This window comes from Musa acuminata, chromosome BXJ2-6 (genome assembly GCF_036884655.1).
Source record: "Musa acuminata AAA Group cultivar baxijiao chromosome BXJ2-6, Cavendish_Baxijiao_AAA, whole genome shotgun sequence".
NCBI lineage: Eukaryota > Viridiplantae > Streptophyta > Magnoliopsida > Zingiberales > Musaceae > Musa > Musa acuminata.
In genome coordinates this window covers 5,559,674-5,576,048 of record NC_088343.1, presented here as the reverse complement: position 1 = coordinate 5,576,048, position 16,375 = coordinate 5,559,674, and the positions used below count along the sequence as shown (strand labels likewise).

Sequence of the window (16,375 nt, the reverse complement as noted above, 5' to 3'; positions counted from 1 at the left end):
ACGAACAAGCGAGTGATAAGAGCGCGGAGTCAAATCGATATATCTATGCATTACATCTTCTCGTCGATATTCTATTACCAAGGAAGAAGTTGATGTCGGGAAGCTCTTGTTGATGTCAGCCATGACACCACCACTTGGAGGGGACAATGCTATACGCATCGGCTTGGTTACCACCATGACAGAGTCTGTGCCTGTTGCTCTCATTAGGTGGAGGAAAAGAGTTGATCGGTAGATTCTTCCAGCTCATGGAAGCTGCACGGATGAAAGCAACAACAGGTAGCTCTTCCTTCCAAGGAAGCGTTTGCTCATATTCCTCATGCCTTCTTACCAAATAGTTGTTGCTGTATTTGTTGTGTGGCTGAGCACAGATGATGGGGTTGATTCAGCGTGGAAGACACCCCCTAACTCATGGAGGGAGAGCCTTAGAGCCAACACCAATGTCTCCCTCGAGAAGCACTTCTCTTGCACTGTTGGATCATCTCTTATCAAACATCTAGTGGTCCATCATTGAGAAACCAACAGGAAAAAGGAACGTAAATAAATAAATAAATAAATATATATATATATATATATTCCTTAAATGATTATTGTGAAGGGAAAAAAACATTTTAAATATCTTTCTAATTCAAACTAATTTGACTAGAGTTAGTTCTGTGGTCAACATGAGATTTACGGTGGATGAAGTGATGACGTGTTGCGGGTTGTACTTTGTAAGGGTAAATGAGTAATTCCAATATCGTGTAATGGGCTGTTCACGTCACGCGCGTTGGTGTGTCCGTTTCGTGTCGTCGGTCGCTCTTCGTTGGAGTTCTCCTCGCATCGTCCCGTTCCAACCCCCGCTTCTCTTATTAGAGTCTCCGGCCGCGATTCGAGGCAAGGATTTGATTCTTCTCCTCGCTCCTCTATCGCATCCGCTTGATTGCTTTAGGTTCGTTCTTGGTTTCCTTCTCCGTTTCTTTCCTCAGTTCTAGGGATTGTGCGCTGATTTGATTTTGACGGAATAATAAATTGGGGCTTCGAATCTTGTAACGAGGGCTTCGCTTTGCTTTTCTTCGTCGTTCTTGGATCAATCCTTAGTCCTTATGACCCTTCCAATGCTGATTGCGTAGAGATTAGCTACGAGGTTTTAGGGTTTTCGATTTTTTTTTTTTCCGATGTCTGGCTTCCCAATTGGCCTTCGGCGTTGTGGCTGTTCGCGCTCGCTCTTTGTTCTGTTGGTGACTTCGGTCTGCGTTTATAAACAGCAAGAGTTGATGAGGAAATTAAATTAAGTTTTAGTTGCTGTCTTGGATAATGATCATTAACTCAGGATCTCGTAGAATAAATTTGGCGTAATGATACTTGATATATGTTGTGATTCTGTATTGGTGAGAAATTTTGCAGCATCATGGTCATAGTATGTTCTTCCATCTACCTGTGGCAACATGTATTTTGAAGAAGAATTCAAGCTTGTTTATACTATGTCTCATTATGTCATTTGTAGTTCGTGTTATTGGACATATAATTCTTATTATGCACTTCTCTAGACTGACCTTCCTTTTTTCTTATATCTTGTTCACAATTTGTGCATCCATGATCTTCATAGTTGATCCCATGAAATTAGTTATTGTGCAAAAAAAACTCTCTGGAAGCTTGAGATTTAGTATGTTGAGGATCTAAAATATTGGGCTTGTGTGGCCACTTCACATAGTTGTATTAGCAGAAAGGACTTGTAAAGACGGACAAATTTTAGCATTAAAAGGAGACAGTTCGAGCTTTTGATGTCTAATACTCCTGTTCCAGCTTTTTTGCATTCTAATAGCTATAGGCATTGCTTTGGGAAAACTTTGAACCGTAGGCTTGTTGTTTGTTATTCCCTATTTGTCAGTCTCTCTTGTTGACCTGTTTGATGCAATTCTTTTATCTATAGGCACATTGGCTGTACATTTGGGTCCTTTCTTGATGTCTCCCCTCTATCTATACTAGAAAAATTCCAAGGAAAAGAACTCAAGCAATAATAAATTATAAAACTGTGTTTCAGTTATATTTCAGAGCTTTACCTTTTTATGTATGATACACATATTAGGCCCTCTACCCCAGGAGAGGAATTATAGTTGTTAGTATCAATTCTGGTGGTACTGTTTTTCGATGGTTCACAATCCAAAGAAATACTCTCAAAGTTAAATGGATCCTTATAAACTCAGTGTTGTTAAAGGTGCTAGGTGCTTGCCCAAGCTAATTGAAGTGCTCTGTAATTTAATTGAAAAAATTACTAATTGGATTGAAGGAGTATAATTCTAAAAAAATCACCACAGAAAAGAAAAGCAGGTAGTCAATGAAGATCACAAGGACAGCAACAACGACAGTGGGTCAGAGAAGCTGTCAGAGGCGGAGGTGTAGGTGGTCATCGACCAAGATCTTAGCAGGACCCACAGTCGGTCGGATATGAGCTATCAGAGGTGAAATGATCAGAGAAGAGCTATCAAAGTGGTTATCGGTGAAAATTGCAACAGCAGTGGCAACAATTGGAAAAGAGCTGTCGCAGGTGGTCATAGGCGAAAATCAGAGTGGCAAACGGTTGGAGAATAACCGTCAAAGACAGGTGGCTACCGGTGAAAATCACTGCAGGAAAAATAGCTATTGAGAAGAGTTGTTAGATATGAAGATGAAGGTGTCCATTTGTGAACATCACAGCTGTACCAGTAGGCCATTGGATAAAAGTTGTTGAAGTGACAGTCGGATGGGGACCATCACATGACAAGAGGAGAGGGAAGAGATGTTAATTTAATGAATTGGTTTGGTTGAACCAATTCATCCACTCTGATAAGCTCGGCCAGACCAATTCTCTCAATCTGGCTTGATCTAAGGTTGATTTGGGTCAGGTGATCACCAAGTCGCCTAGCGCATGACCTCAGGCACCCACCTAGGCTTTGCCAGGTTCAATCACCTTGCATGGGTTCATTGCGATGTGCTCAGCGCTCGCCTTGCCCAAGCGCCTAGGCAAGTGCTTGAGCACCTCTTGATATCACTGTATAAACTGATGTCAACACAGAGAAATCACGACCTCCATAAGCATTAGTATAAACAATAGATTTTGGGACAAATAAACCCATGACTCAGACATATCTGTGTTTAGGTTCCCTAATGGTTAAATATTAATCACTTCACAGCAAGTTAAATGTTCTCATTACTAGCCTCTTGGGTAGTGATTGTAGCCAACATGGTGTCTATCATGTCTGGATGGTCGTTTCTAAGAAGTGTAACAACTTTTCCATCTCAACATTTTCCTTTCAATATTTTAACTATGTATTCCCTCATGACATTTTATCATGGTATGAGATTCTGTTATAAGCGACAATCTTTAAGATATTGAACTATGGAAGTCTTATTTTGTGTGAGCACAGAAAGGACATGAAATGCTTTAGGATCTCATGATTATGAGCTCTTTACCAAATACATGGGGTTAAGGTGTCGCTAAGCAGTACATATAAGTAACTCTGGTTCTTCAAATGGATCAATAGGGTCACTTTGAATGCCGATTATAGGAGACCCTGCAAATTAATTAAGTGGATGGTTTTCTAGTTCCATTGCAATACATGTAAAGAAATCAGTTAAAGAATATGGTCTTAAGCTAGTAACACGAGAGGATTTTGTTTTGCGTGCTACTTAGATGATAAATTGAACTTTATTTTGTTTTGCATGCAGATGAGGTCAATTTGGATGATAAGTTGCATGTCATACAAATAAAGCAGATTGTGAGTTGGAGGGTATAATTCGGTTTTAGGAATTAAGCATCTGCTATAAGATATCTATCGGTAATGTTGGCTCCACAAAGGCTTGGAGTGCAGGAGTAAAGCTCAACCAAAAGAAAGTTCGGAGCTAATACCTATTAGGAAACTTGTTTTGTGCAAGCATATAACATTGGCAGATCCAAACTTCCAATCAAGAATTGACAGCTTGTTTAGAACAAATTAGTTGTTCTTATTGAACTTCTTGAGGGTATCCATGCATGGAACCGTTAGATGTTTTTTTCGCCCTATGCACGTTGTCTCCTCATGAAATTTAATGCTGGTGATAAAGATCATAGATTGCCCTTGATACTTTATCATCTATCTATGCTTGTCTATCAATTACGGTTTTCTTTTCTTTTCTTTTTCTTCAGTGTTGTCATTAGAAGTATAAGCATGCCACTACTGTGAGTGGCTTGCTGATCACTGAATCAACTCACATGACTGTTCTGCAGATGGATAGATGAATGCGAAAGAGTTAATAATCTGAAGACCATTCTACTTCATGTCTTTCCAGTGGTCGATTCAAATGTTTCCAAGTCAAAATATTTCTACATGACTATGATCTAAAGCTTTTTGAAGAAATTTCAGTGAAAGGTGCAATTAAGATCTGTTAAGACTAAGAATGATATGTTATATTACTCGGATGAATGATTGAATTTTACTAAATATTATCCAATGTTAAATAGGGTTAGATTGTCATCCAGACGAGATAACCTATAGTACTGACTTTAATAAGAGAGAGAAACGAACATTTGTTATAAAAGAGGTCACAATTGTAGTTAATAGATTTTTTAATTATATATAAGAATTATAATATTTGTGGGTGGATGGAATTAGATGTGTTGTAGAAAATGAAAGAAAAAAAGGAGAAAATTTTATTAGAACTAGATGAAAAAAAAAATTATTTGAATTGTGATGGTTAACGAGATTATGAATCTAATAAAGTAGATTTTTGAAAAAAATTTAAGAAAGAGGTATAACTTTTAGGAGTTGTTGATAGTTTAAGGGGTTATTTATTTATTCTAATATCATTGACTTTATTAATGAAAAATATGAAGGCAAAAAAGTAAAAAGATAATTTTAATGTTTTAATTGGTAGTGACAATCGACGTAGGTGGTGGGTGGTGGCGAACAATGACATCGCTAGGGGCATAGGTGGTTATTGTGAATCAGAAGAGCGATGATGAGAGATGAAATCACACTACGTGATTCTCGTCGTCACTCTTCTTATTTACAATAGTTACTCGTGATCCCAATTGCATCATTGTCCACCATCATCGATGTTATATTTTATCATCAATTAAAATTTTAAAATTATATTTTTATTTTTATTAGTAAAATCAATGATGTTAGGATAATAGACATTGATGCTTTATTTTCACAAGTATAAGATGTTAATATAAATTTTAAAATATAAACGAACGAATTCAAGGAATTTGCAATGTTTGAAAGCCACTAGCGAAGTAAAAAATTTAGGGGATTGGCCAAGAAAATATCCTCTCTAACGCAAGTAATATTTTATGAGTTATTTTTTATTTAAAAAAATATTACATAACATTTTTTTAAGAACCATTCTATAATATTTTTATTACAAAAATACTGTAACATCAAAAATATTGTATAATAAAAACAAAATACTATATAATGTTTTGTTGATAAAAATCAACCTACAAAACATACGTGAAAAAAAAATAAATTTGGATAGGAAAAAAAACTTTTTAAAAAAGCATTTTTAGAACATTAAAAATAAGAAACGATGGTTTGAGAATTAAAAAAAAAATGTATCATCTGATAAAACCCCAAAATGAACATAATTAATCTATAGCAGCCCTGCTGCTATATAAGTTCAGTTACAGCAGATTCAGCAAAAGTAGATTCATGACAATTTCGGAAAAAACAATTGACATAATTCACAACTCATCAACTGGTACTAAATGCCAATTCTGATAATGCAGCTCAGAAGAATTGAAATGCATAATGCACAAAATCCATAAGGCTAATTTCACATCATGGACACAAATACTTGTACATTTACAATGCAGGCAGGAGTTGATGAATGTGCACCTCTGCAACGTTTGGACGTTGATGTTCGTGAAAGAATGATGACAAGACCCCCAAAAATAATAACAAAAAAGCAGTCCTACAATTATCGCTAGTACTGATATAACGAGATAAAACATTTATATTCAATATAACATCAGCTGCACCCTACACTGAGGTTCTGCTTCAGGCCTCCCAGCCACAGCTGTGGCGAGTGTAAGTGACGATTAGGAAAAGCAAGGAAAAAAAGGAAAATTTCAAGTTGATCTTAGTGCACCATTTCAACTGATGGATCATGAGAACATTTGAAGGAAGTTGCTGGCATAAGCCATAGGCTTCACATCTGGATGTGGCTGCAAATTGTGACAAACCGGGGTTATTGTACATAAAACAGAAACTGCAATGCAGAAGAGGTAATCCATAGGTGCACTAATAAGTGCTGTAGTCCATGAAATCGAAGTAAACAAAACAAAGACAACTTTCGTATCATATGAGTTGGATCCATGACACACATTATGGCAAGCTCATTGATCAAATCAGGTCTAACTTGAGCTTGATGAATCCTAGTTTTGATTATCATATTGTCAGAACCCGCAAGTTAACAAGATGCTAGAGAATAATACTTCAAGGCTCTCTGCTAGATCATCCAAGGTTCCAATTTACCAATACGTGCATGCTAAGTTTGGAGATATGCAACATCTCTGAATATAAGGATGCGTACAGGTGAGTATGCAAGTATGTGAGAAGCAGATTGTGTGATCTGGAGATCATCATCCAATGCAGTAAAGAACTAGGGACAATAAAAGCACACTCACCACCGCTGAAAAAGAAACAATGTCTGGCTTCAGGTCCAGGGCTGTGAAACGAATAAATGCACCCTTGTTACCCATCTGCATCAGAATTGTAACATCTTAATATCTCCATCAAAGCTTTCAAACAAGATAGCAAGATAGATGACCCTAAAACCAGAAAACAGAGCATGGAATGCTGACATTGTACAATGTCTCCAATAAGAAAGAGAACTTCTAAAATTCCTCCAGACCGTATAAAGTTTATGATGTTCAGTACTAACTATATAGCAACAATAGTCCAGCAAACCAAAGAACTATGCAGAATTTAAACAGCATGCAAGACAAATTCTCATGCTTGTATAGAACGAACTGGTAACTAGTATTTGCGAGATAGGAAAAAGGGAAACATAAGTAGACAGGCCATTTAGACCAATCACATCCAAGACTATATACATACAGAGAACCAGGTGTACCCCATCAGTTTGTGCACATCTGAGAAAACTCACCTACCGTGTTTACTTGACAATTAAATGAACCAAGAATGAGCAACACAAGCTACATCCAGCCTGTCTATATTCAAGCTCGTCTAACAAATCATATACCATGACACAGATGTAGATGAATAAACCTTGTTTGTCAATCACTGTACGTGAAGGTTAACAGATACTTCTTGTATGTCAAATGCAGAGTAATAACTAAAGTTAATTTAAAGCTCTAAAGAGTACTAGCTTTAGCACATCATTAAGACCTAGATTCAGATTGAACAAACTAATTCCAGCAGTACCAATTTTAGCACTTTATTAATGAGATCCTGACAAAATTATTTCTAAATAGAAGTTATGGAGGAGATAAATCTAGAAACTAAATTTTTTTTATTAAGACTAAAGATATTATTAATAACATAAATGGATAGTTGAAGTGAAGAGGGGTATTGCGGATTTTGTATGATTACAAATGCCACTTAGATTCAAATAAAAAATGTATAAGATACTTTTAGGCTGACCATGCTTCATAACTGTTGTTGTTAGGCAGTTAAGAAATATTAATTAAAAAATTGTATAGCAAAGATAAGAACATAGACATAAATGTGGGAATTACTAAGAAAAATAAACGAAATATTTGCAATCATAAATAAGTAGGATTAAGTCCTGATAAAAAATAAAATAAGGGTAATTGACTAAGACCTTATGACCATATTCAAAACAGTCCTATAGATATTGTGACTAGGTGAGATGAATTAATTTGTATTATAGGTGTGAGGAAAGGTAGGTTGACCTATTAAGACTTTACTAGATTTGAATGATCTTTGATTTAACTTAATGGCTAAAGAAGATCCATGTAGCCAACCCAAATAGTTAGAACATTATGAATTGTGTTGTTCTTGTATTTAGATCAAATAAAACTTGCTCATTAGAACTTAATAAGAAAACATTATGAGAATTAACACTCACTATCAAGAAAACATTACAAGGCATGCCATAAAGGTCTTACATATATAATTGAAAAGCTTACCTCCTACCATATTGGACTATAGTAAAAATTACATCACCATATTCATCAAGAAGCTTTCTATAAAATATTACCCAATATTTCATAGTCAAGTACAATAATTGTTTATGTTTTGTCATCTTACAGAATTTGCAGTACTATCAGCAAACTTTAATTCTAAAGCATGTCAAAATAATTAAATATTTGGACTTTTCTAGAAGCGAGTCAATTTGATAACAATATTAAGCAAAACATAGAAAACTTATTGGTGTCTGCGAATTTAGTATTGTAATCACCTGATCACAATAATTTGGAGCAGAAAATACAGTAATAAGCTTTCCATTGTGTTCAATCTCATAACCCTCATCCTTAACTTCATGGGATCGAACAACAAGATCTGTGGAAAAGGGAGTGTAAGCACCAAAAATCAGCATTCTATAACATGAGAGCCAAAACATATGATGCATTACCAAGATTGTTTTCTTGTAAGAATCTCTTCGTGACATCTTCACCAAAGGAAAGTCCGACTCCCCTCTTACTGGGACCTCTTCCTCGTTGAGGTTGTGGGTCACTCCAAAGCAGTTCACACATCAAACCTTAGGACAGAATCCATCAAACCCATGTACTTCTATGATAAATCAAGAAGACAACCATAGCAGAAAACAGGCAAAAACATGTCTGAAAATAGATCTAAGTTTTTGCATCCAATCTGATAACAAAATAGTAGCTAAGGGACCTGCTTTGGCATAGTAATTTTAAATCTGAACTATCAGTTCTGAAGCAGGCATGAACACACCCTTGATACCATAAACTTGAGTTTAATCATAAATTGTTTACTAATAATAAATGAAGAGAGAAAACAGCAATGACTCGTGAGACAACCATAGAAACAGGACACTATAACAGACAAAACTAGTGATTCAACAGTTCAAAATTACAAAAGAATATTTTCATGTCAACATGAGAGCGAAACAGAGTTCAATTTATGAAACAGAAAAACTAAAAGATAAGGAGTTAGTAAATGTACCTTCCTCAGGGGGCTCACAGAATCGATCAATTGCCTGAATGTCCGAAAGCTTTACACCATCAACACTAAATAAACCTCCATGAACTACAAAGATTTTGTCATTTATAACATGTGCCAGAGGCAAGCAGCAGAACACTTCAGCAAAGAGTTCAACAAACGTCTCGCCCAATTTTGATCTGACCTCTCCCTCAAACCCATATATTTTGTTCATGCTCTTACTTTCATGATTTCCCCTTGAGAGATACATTGCTGAAAATTTGGAAAAGTGAATACCTTATGTTAATAAACTAACTTCCACATTGCAAAATAGCTTGTAAATTCAGAAATCTATCAGTATTATACATTGCGGTGTCTTCTAGATTCGGGGATTTATGGATGCTATCTTAATCACTTGTCATTGACTTTTTGTGTAAACTTCTCATTAAATAGGATGGGATATTGTTAATGCATTGTTAATGCACTATACTATCAAATTAAAGTTGTTTTAAGGTAAGGATATGAAATGGGAATAAAGAGAAGTTAATGGTGAGAGTTAACCTGTTGGAGACATGCACTTGAACGCAAACAGCGTCAGAATAACTTCAACAGAAAAGGATCCTCTGTCCACAAAATCTCCATTGAAGAGGTAAGGGTTCTCCTCCGAAGGAAGCCCATTAAGCTCAAAAATATTTAATAGATCATAAAACTGCACTAGTGCAAAGAAGACAACTTAGTAGACAGAAGCAACTTAACCAGGACTAATAAGAGACAAAAAGCATGCAATTCAGAATAACATATTACAAAACAATGTAACCAACGAGAAAAACTATAGTTCTAACACAAGAAAGTAAAAACACACTAGTGAAAACAGAGGTTACAGGTGCAAACAAGTTGAAGTGATTAGTTTGTTCAAAACTAACATGATCATGGTAGTTGAGAACCAATACTGGTCTTTTAATTTATAATTGTAACTATCACAAGAACTGATCAAAAGCAAGCAAATTCCATGGATATGCATCATTTGGGAGGTAAATATCTGGTTAGAAAAGAGCAACACAAGGTCATCCAAGCTAGAAAATCCACTAGTTCAAACTCAGATTTGTTTCCATTTTGTTTATTGGTTTTACCTTAAACAATTGGGCATATTTAAAGTTGTGAATGTTGTGCCTAACTCTAGATTTTGCAGAATATAACATATGGTCAAAGTTTGAGCTCAAACTACCATTTTTTGGCTGCAAATTTTTCAGTGGGCAAAAACGACAGCTTAAGTAAAACAGGCACCCTTACAGCTAGCACACAGCTTAAAATAAGATAAAACTAAAGGAATTTTCAAGCGCTTATAATAGAAATACATTTCTTCACTATTTCATGGGCTCATTAAATTGAAGACTGTCAAACCAGCTAAAACATTCCTAAAAAAGGGAAAAAATTAATAGCAAGGAAAAAAACTCCAGAAGAGAAACCTCTGATTGAGATAATATGGCTTAAATACTCCACACCAGTGAACAGTTTACATAATTACCTGACCATGCACATCACCACACACTGTAAAATGATGTCCATTTGGAACAGAGATATCAACAAGAGAAGGCATCGCTTGTAACATCTCTCTAGCTTGTAGGATGATCTGGTAAGCATACCTGTGATAATGAATTCAGATGATTTGTTAAATGGAAGAATATAGTACCTTAAAATCAGTAACTTAAAAAGTATATATAGAAACATCCATAACACCTCTTATGTAAGTGCCTTTGATTTTTGAATTCATCCATCATTTTCTTCACAAACTCCAAGGTTACCACTTCACCTTCTATTCTTGCACCAATGTATTGTGATTCCACCTCTGGTAACACGATGGTGTTTCAGAAGACCATGATGATAAAACACCATTAGGATCATAGAAAAGCTAAATGAATCCACCCAATCTCAATAATCAAGCTAATTGATAAGGATGCTTAATGACTATAGTAACTAGTGCAACAAGGGAATGATTACAGCCTCCAAATCTAAGTTTCTCAATCAACATGCTTCGAAGCAATGATTTAAAAAGTGCTAGGCGCCAAGGTCCCAAACCGCCTGAGGCGCTAGGCGCTCGCTCGAGCGAAGCGAGACGCTCTAAAATATTAAAAATATAAAATACATATTTTAAAATATTCTCTACAGTTAACAATAGAGTGTAAGAAGGTGACCGAGGTGAGAAGCTGAGTCACGGTGAGAACTGAGTCGTGGACAGGAGACTACTATCTGAGAGCAGCGGCAACAACAGCGGGTGGCAGCGGCAACGATGGCGGAGAGCAGCGACAGCAGCAGTGGAGAGTAACGGCAATGGCAACGGAGAGCAGTGATAGCGGCAGTAGCAGCGGCAACGGAGAGAGGCACAGGCAGCTGCAGTGGCAACGGAGAGTAGCGGCAATGGTAGCGGAGAGCAGTGACAGCGGCAACGGAGACCGATAGTAGAAAGGAAATGTCGACGACGGAATCGCGAGTAGGGTTGGGGTTGAGGGATGTCGCGAGGGGGAGGCTATGAACCAACTAACGTAAATGCAACCAAACTAGACCTAAAAAGCTCGTTCAGTTGCCTGGTTTAAACCTTACGCTCGTCCGAGCGCCCAGCGCTTGGGCTCAGGCGAGCACCCAGGCAGCGCCTCTTTGAAGCGCGTTGCCTGGACATTAAATTAGGCGCCCGGGCCTCGCCTTGCCTGAGCGCTTCGACGAGCACCCGAGCGCCTTTTGAAATCACTGCTTAGAAGTGCTTGTATCTCAGCCAAAAATCATTAATATAAATCACAACCACAAAACAGAAATTGATAAATATTAACCTTGTTTGAGAATGCAATTTTTTCTCTTTGTGAGCTTGCTACTGTTCACTAATACTACGAAGAAATTCTTGTTTCAATGTAACTTAATAAAGTTTCACCAAAGATTTTACAAGCATATTTGTGAAGTAATAAAGCATACACAATTTCATCAAAAAATTGTTAATTGACAATCATCATAGTATAAAGGTAATAAATGTCATAAGAGACCCAAAACATTATATGAATATATCAAACAAAATCTTTCTTTACCAAACAACAGTTGAAGGACAGGAAATTGCTAAAAATATACAGTAAGAAGAAACGCAAACAAGAATATAAAAAGCAGATAAAGGGCAAGCAAGAAAATTCATTTTAGTTGTGAAAATTTACCTATGGTGTGAAAATCTATAGAATCTGCAATTGAGCGCTTTTCTGATTCATGTACTGCAATGGCTTCTTCAAAACGAAGTTTCTGAACAGCCTTTTCACATTCCTTCAACTTCTTAGTAGCATCAGGATCGTTTGGACAAATTTTTTTCACCTAATAATGCAAACATATGTCAAGAAAATTGTGCAACCGCACAACAGGAGTTGTTTTGTGTCACGATGCAATCAGTAAAATCAAGCAATTCTGACCATGGAAGGAAAGCATAACCAAGATTCATCGCATGAATAACAATGAGAAAAACCAGAGCAGATGCAGCTAGATGATCATTGAACAAAGGTTGCACACTTGAACCTAATTTAGATGTTAGAAGAAAATTAAGCAGTGAAAATTTTCAAAAAGAAAAAGGTTAATCATGCAATTTCAGACAAAAAAACTATGACATCATTCAACTTTATCAGTGTCACAAGCGTGTGTGATGTCTTTGACTTATACTGAGGAAGTTTCAGATAAGGAATGTGCCTGTTGAAAATCTTTCAAAGCTTCCTTGAATTTTCCCATAGCAAGATACGCTGCACCACGCCTATAGTAACCCTGCCAAAGGAAATCAGAATGACAACAACCAAGAATAATTCAACACAAAAACAGGAACACAATTATTAAACTTTCTCACCTTAGAGTATCTAGGGTCAATTTCAATGGCCTTTGTGGCATCTTGCACAGCACTGCCATATTCTTCAAGTTTGGTATGTGCAAATGCACGATTTGCCCAATATACAGCATTGCTGCCATTCAGTTCAATAGCTTGACTGTACAGATCTATGGCTTGTGAAAATTTGTTGGCTGAACGTAAACAGAGAAGTGTATCAAAGATATGATAACTGACAAAAAATGCAAATCATCATGAGAACAGAAAACAAAATACAAAAGATGCATTAGTAATGCTTTAATACTACTAAAGATGCATCTAAACCTTCATACACCATATTAGGGACTCGCTAAACTTCTAAACATGAACCATACACAAAAAATTTAGAATGGCTCAACTTTTTTGAAAATAAAACTCGTATAAATTCCAATCTTCGAATTAGTACCAGCTTTCCTCTTGTTCGTAAGCACCAAAATGATCCTCAGATTTGGACACAAGGATGACAAAACTTCTACATAATGAAGTATCACTATATATAAGGTCAACATATCAGAGGCTATAATGCATCACATGTGTGTCATGTATTGAAGATGATGCCTGTTCAATAAAATCTAGCTGGTGCCACTATCTCCAAGTAAGAAGACATGAGGAAGGTGGTAATATAAACCACAGGAAAAAATAACAGTCCCAAATAGACCATCACTTTATTCTATAGGATCCAATGGATTAATATAACACCATAATTAACATAACAATCATATGCTACAATTTAACATATAACAACATAACTCACATAAAAAAATTCAGATTCTAGTGTCGTCATAATAGTTATTCATACCCACGTGCAAAGAACTCTTAGAGAGCAAAAGATTGCATGAGCATAAAAGAATATCAAATACGATCTGCTCTTTTGAATCAAAAAATCAGAAAAAAAAAATGTGCCCATTGGTAGCATTCACCTGAAAAGTTCTAGTGCTTAAAATCAGTAAGAAAAACATGTCAACATTAAGTGTTTCTTTGAATTCCTTTTCTATTGCTTCAAAAGGGAGGAATTCATAAACTGCTCAGATCTTCATGCAAATTTTGAATTTTAACACAACAAAATTTGCACAAATACCCAGGTGAAGTATATGAGCTGCTCTAACTTTGCACATGAACTAAATACAAACTTTCCCTGTTATTGGGAAAGCTTTGGATGCTAAGTGTTTGGAAAAAGTTGGAAACCCATTCATGCACATGCTACAGAAATTACAATAACCAAATGTGGGATTCAAAAGAAGAATACAGATAAAAAAAAAGCAAAATGAAAGATTCCCATTTACCTTTGAATGCTTCATTAGCTGAAAGCTTAATTTCTTCTGCTCGGTCAATGTTTGAATTTGCTGATTCAACGATGGTAGCCATTTGGAAAAAAATTGCTTCACGTTGTACAAGATCACCAAATACCAAACTTCATAACCAAATCTACCCTGTATGATACATTAACGAACAGAACAATAAACAAAACTGAAAGCTACAAACACGTAGATGCACTAAGCCATCTAAGAATCAGGGTAGTCACCATTTTATGCATTTAGATATCACTATTTTATGAATTTAGATATCCATGTAAAAATGGACTAAGGATCTATAAATCATCTTATACAACACAGAAATAAATGCATGAAACCAATTATACTATTCCAAGACCAGACAGCTTAGACCTACAATTGATCATTTAAAGTTGAAGAGGATGCTCAGATGATATGGCTGTAGTGATCAGACGGACATCCTTGGATAATTTCTTTTGGTGCCTAAAACAAAATTGTGACTAGAAAAAGATGAAGTAACGTAAATAATCAATATCACCCAACTGAAAAAGGCACTACTTCATTAGAGTGCTAGAAACTCTTAAGAAATGCAAGTGCTTTATGTTTGCCATTTCCAGATGAACAACACAAAGTGACATATTGTACCCTACATCACAATCCATTAAATGGCAAATATAGAAGTCTCATATTTGTCAGTGCAAGAGCATCCTAAAGAATATCATAGACCAATGACTTAATTTTTAAACAAATGGCAGCAACAGTGATAAAAGAAACCTTTAATTATATCTTAGAATGCCATATGAAGCATGTATTTGTCATTATGCCTTTAAATAGTTATTATAGCTCTCCAAAACTTATGGGGCATATACTGTCCATATCAACTTCCGCCTTCCCCCTCTTAATACCAGTGTATCGCTGTTACAACAACAAGAACCCAATACATTCAACCACATAACTGTCATATTTTACAAAAATCTTGCCACTCATGACCAAGCATCTAGAAAAATCGACTCATCATACAATCAAGATCAGTCACTAGCAGTAAATAAACAATTTCTAATATGGTTAATCAACCTCAATTCGCAAGACAGCAACCCAAGTTATTGGCAATTATGTCGGAAGATATAATGATTCCAACAGATGTCATTCTTGATTCATCCAATGATCACAAACATGATTGGAAGACGCAATCAGCTCAACGACAGCCAAAAGTACTCAAAGAATCGAATCTTGAACGGCCACCAAAGACTAAAGATAACTGTTGTGGCCCCCTTACAACCACGTAAAAAAATTCGACCAACATTAGCTTCCCAGCAGAAGCAACCAAATTGCTGAACGGTCATCCCTGCTCCGCGAAGTTCCTCAAGTTGCCTGCTCGCCGGCAATTTCAAGGAAACATTTGACCAGAAATCGCGCAAAGACCGGAGCATCCACGACGGATCTCGAATTAATAGAGAGAAACAAGAAAACGACTACCAACGCGAACGTAAAGAAAACGGGAGACACAGGCGAACCTTTGGGAGTTCGGATGAGATTACACGGCGACGGCAGCTCGACGGCGGCACAGAGAACGCGAGGAAGGAATCAAAGCCAAGGGGCAGAGAAAGAACGGAGGGAGTCGGCGGGATCAATAGGAGGAAGGTGGCGATACTTGGGGCGGTTGGGGGTTTAGGGTTTCAGTGGAGCAGAGACGGCGAGGGAGATTTGATGAGGAGGTTGGTCTCGAGGGTGGGGCCGCCTCATCAGCGCTTAACAGATCCAACGGTGGAGAAAGCAACGCCGTTCCCATTACGTCATATATATATATATATATATATATAGGCGCTGCCAAAAAAAATAATTTTATTGCGAGTTCAAATCATTTTGTTTTTATGTTTATTTATTTATTTTTATGTTTATTTTATTATTATTATTATTATTATTATTATATCACCATCCAAGCTGGCCTACTCATGATTGGGTTCAATGTATCCTGTACAAAAGTCAAGAAAGCCTGAGAATTGACTCATGTTTGATCTTTACGAAACAATTATACGATCTCATCAAAGGCAGGGAGGAGGGGAAGAGAAACAAGAATTAGCTATAAAAACTTTACAGTAAATCTTCAAAGATCCAATTACCTTTGTAAGAAAAAGATA

General features: G+C 36.4%; 1 protein-coding gene and 1 long non-coding RNA gene across 2 annotated transcripts; one reads left to right on the top strand and one right to left on the bottom strand.

Annotated features, from left to right (window-relative positions):
• The first annotated feature begins 764 nt into the window (after window positions 1-764).
• LOC135614405 (uncharacterized) lies at window positions 765-4,461 on the top strand. The gene is made up of 2 exons (XR_010487530.1): window positions 765-928; window positions 4,223-4,461. It is a non-coding gene; the product is annotated as an uncharacterized LOC135614405 (long non-coding RNA).
• Window positions 4,462-5,748: 1,287 nt separating this feature from the next.
• On the bottom strand, window positions 5,749-15,927 carry LOC135614404 (serine/threonine-protein phosphatase 5-like). The gene is made up of 13 exons (XM_065111759.1): window positions 15,752-15,927; window positions 14,250-14,396; window positions 12,952-13,121; window positions 12,801-12,872; window positions 12,284-12,434; window positions 10,830-10,938; window positions 10,618-10,735; window positions 9,654-9,801; window positions 9,117-9,365; window positions 8,560-8,685; window positions 8,386-8,486; window positions 6,626-6,700; window positions 5,749-6,163 (listed from the first exon to the last, which is right to left on the bottom strand). The coding sequence occupies exons 2-13, from the start codon at window positions 14,329-14,331 to the stop codon at window positions 6,104-6,106; spliced, it is 1,461 nt and encodes a 486-aa protein (XP_064967831.1). The 5' UTR covers window positions 14,332-14,396; window positions 15,752-15,927; the 3' UTR covers window positions 5,749-6,103.
• Between the last annotated feature and the right edge of the window lie 448 nt (window positions 15,928-16,375).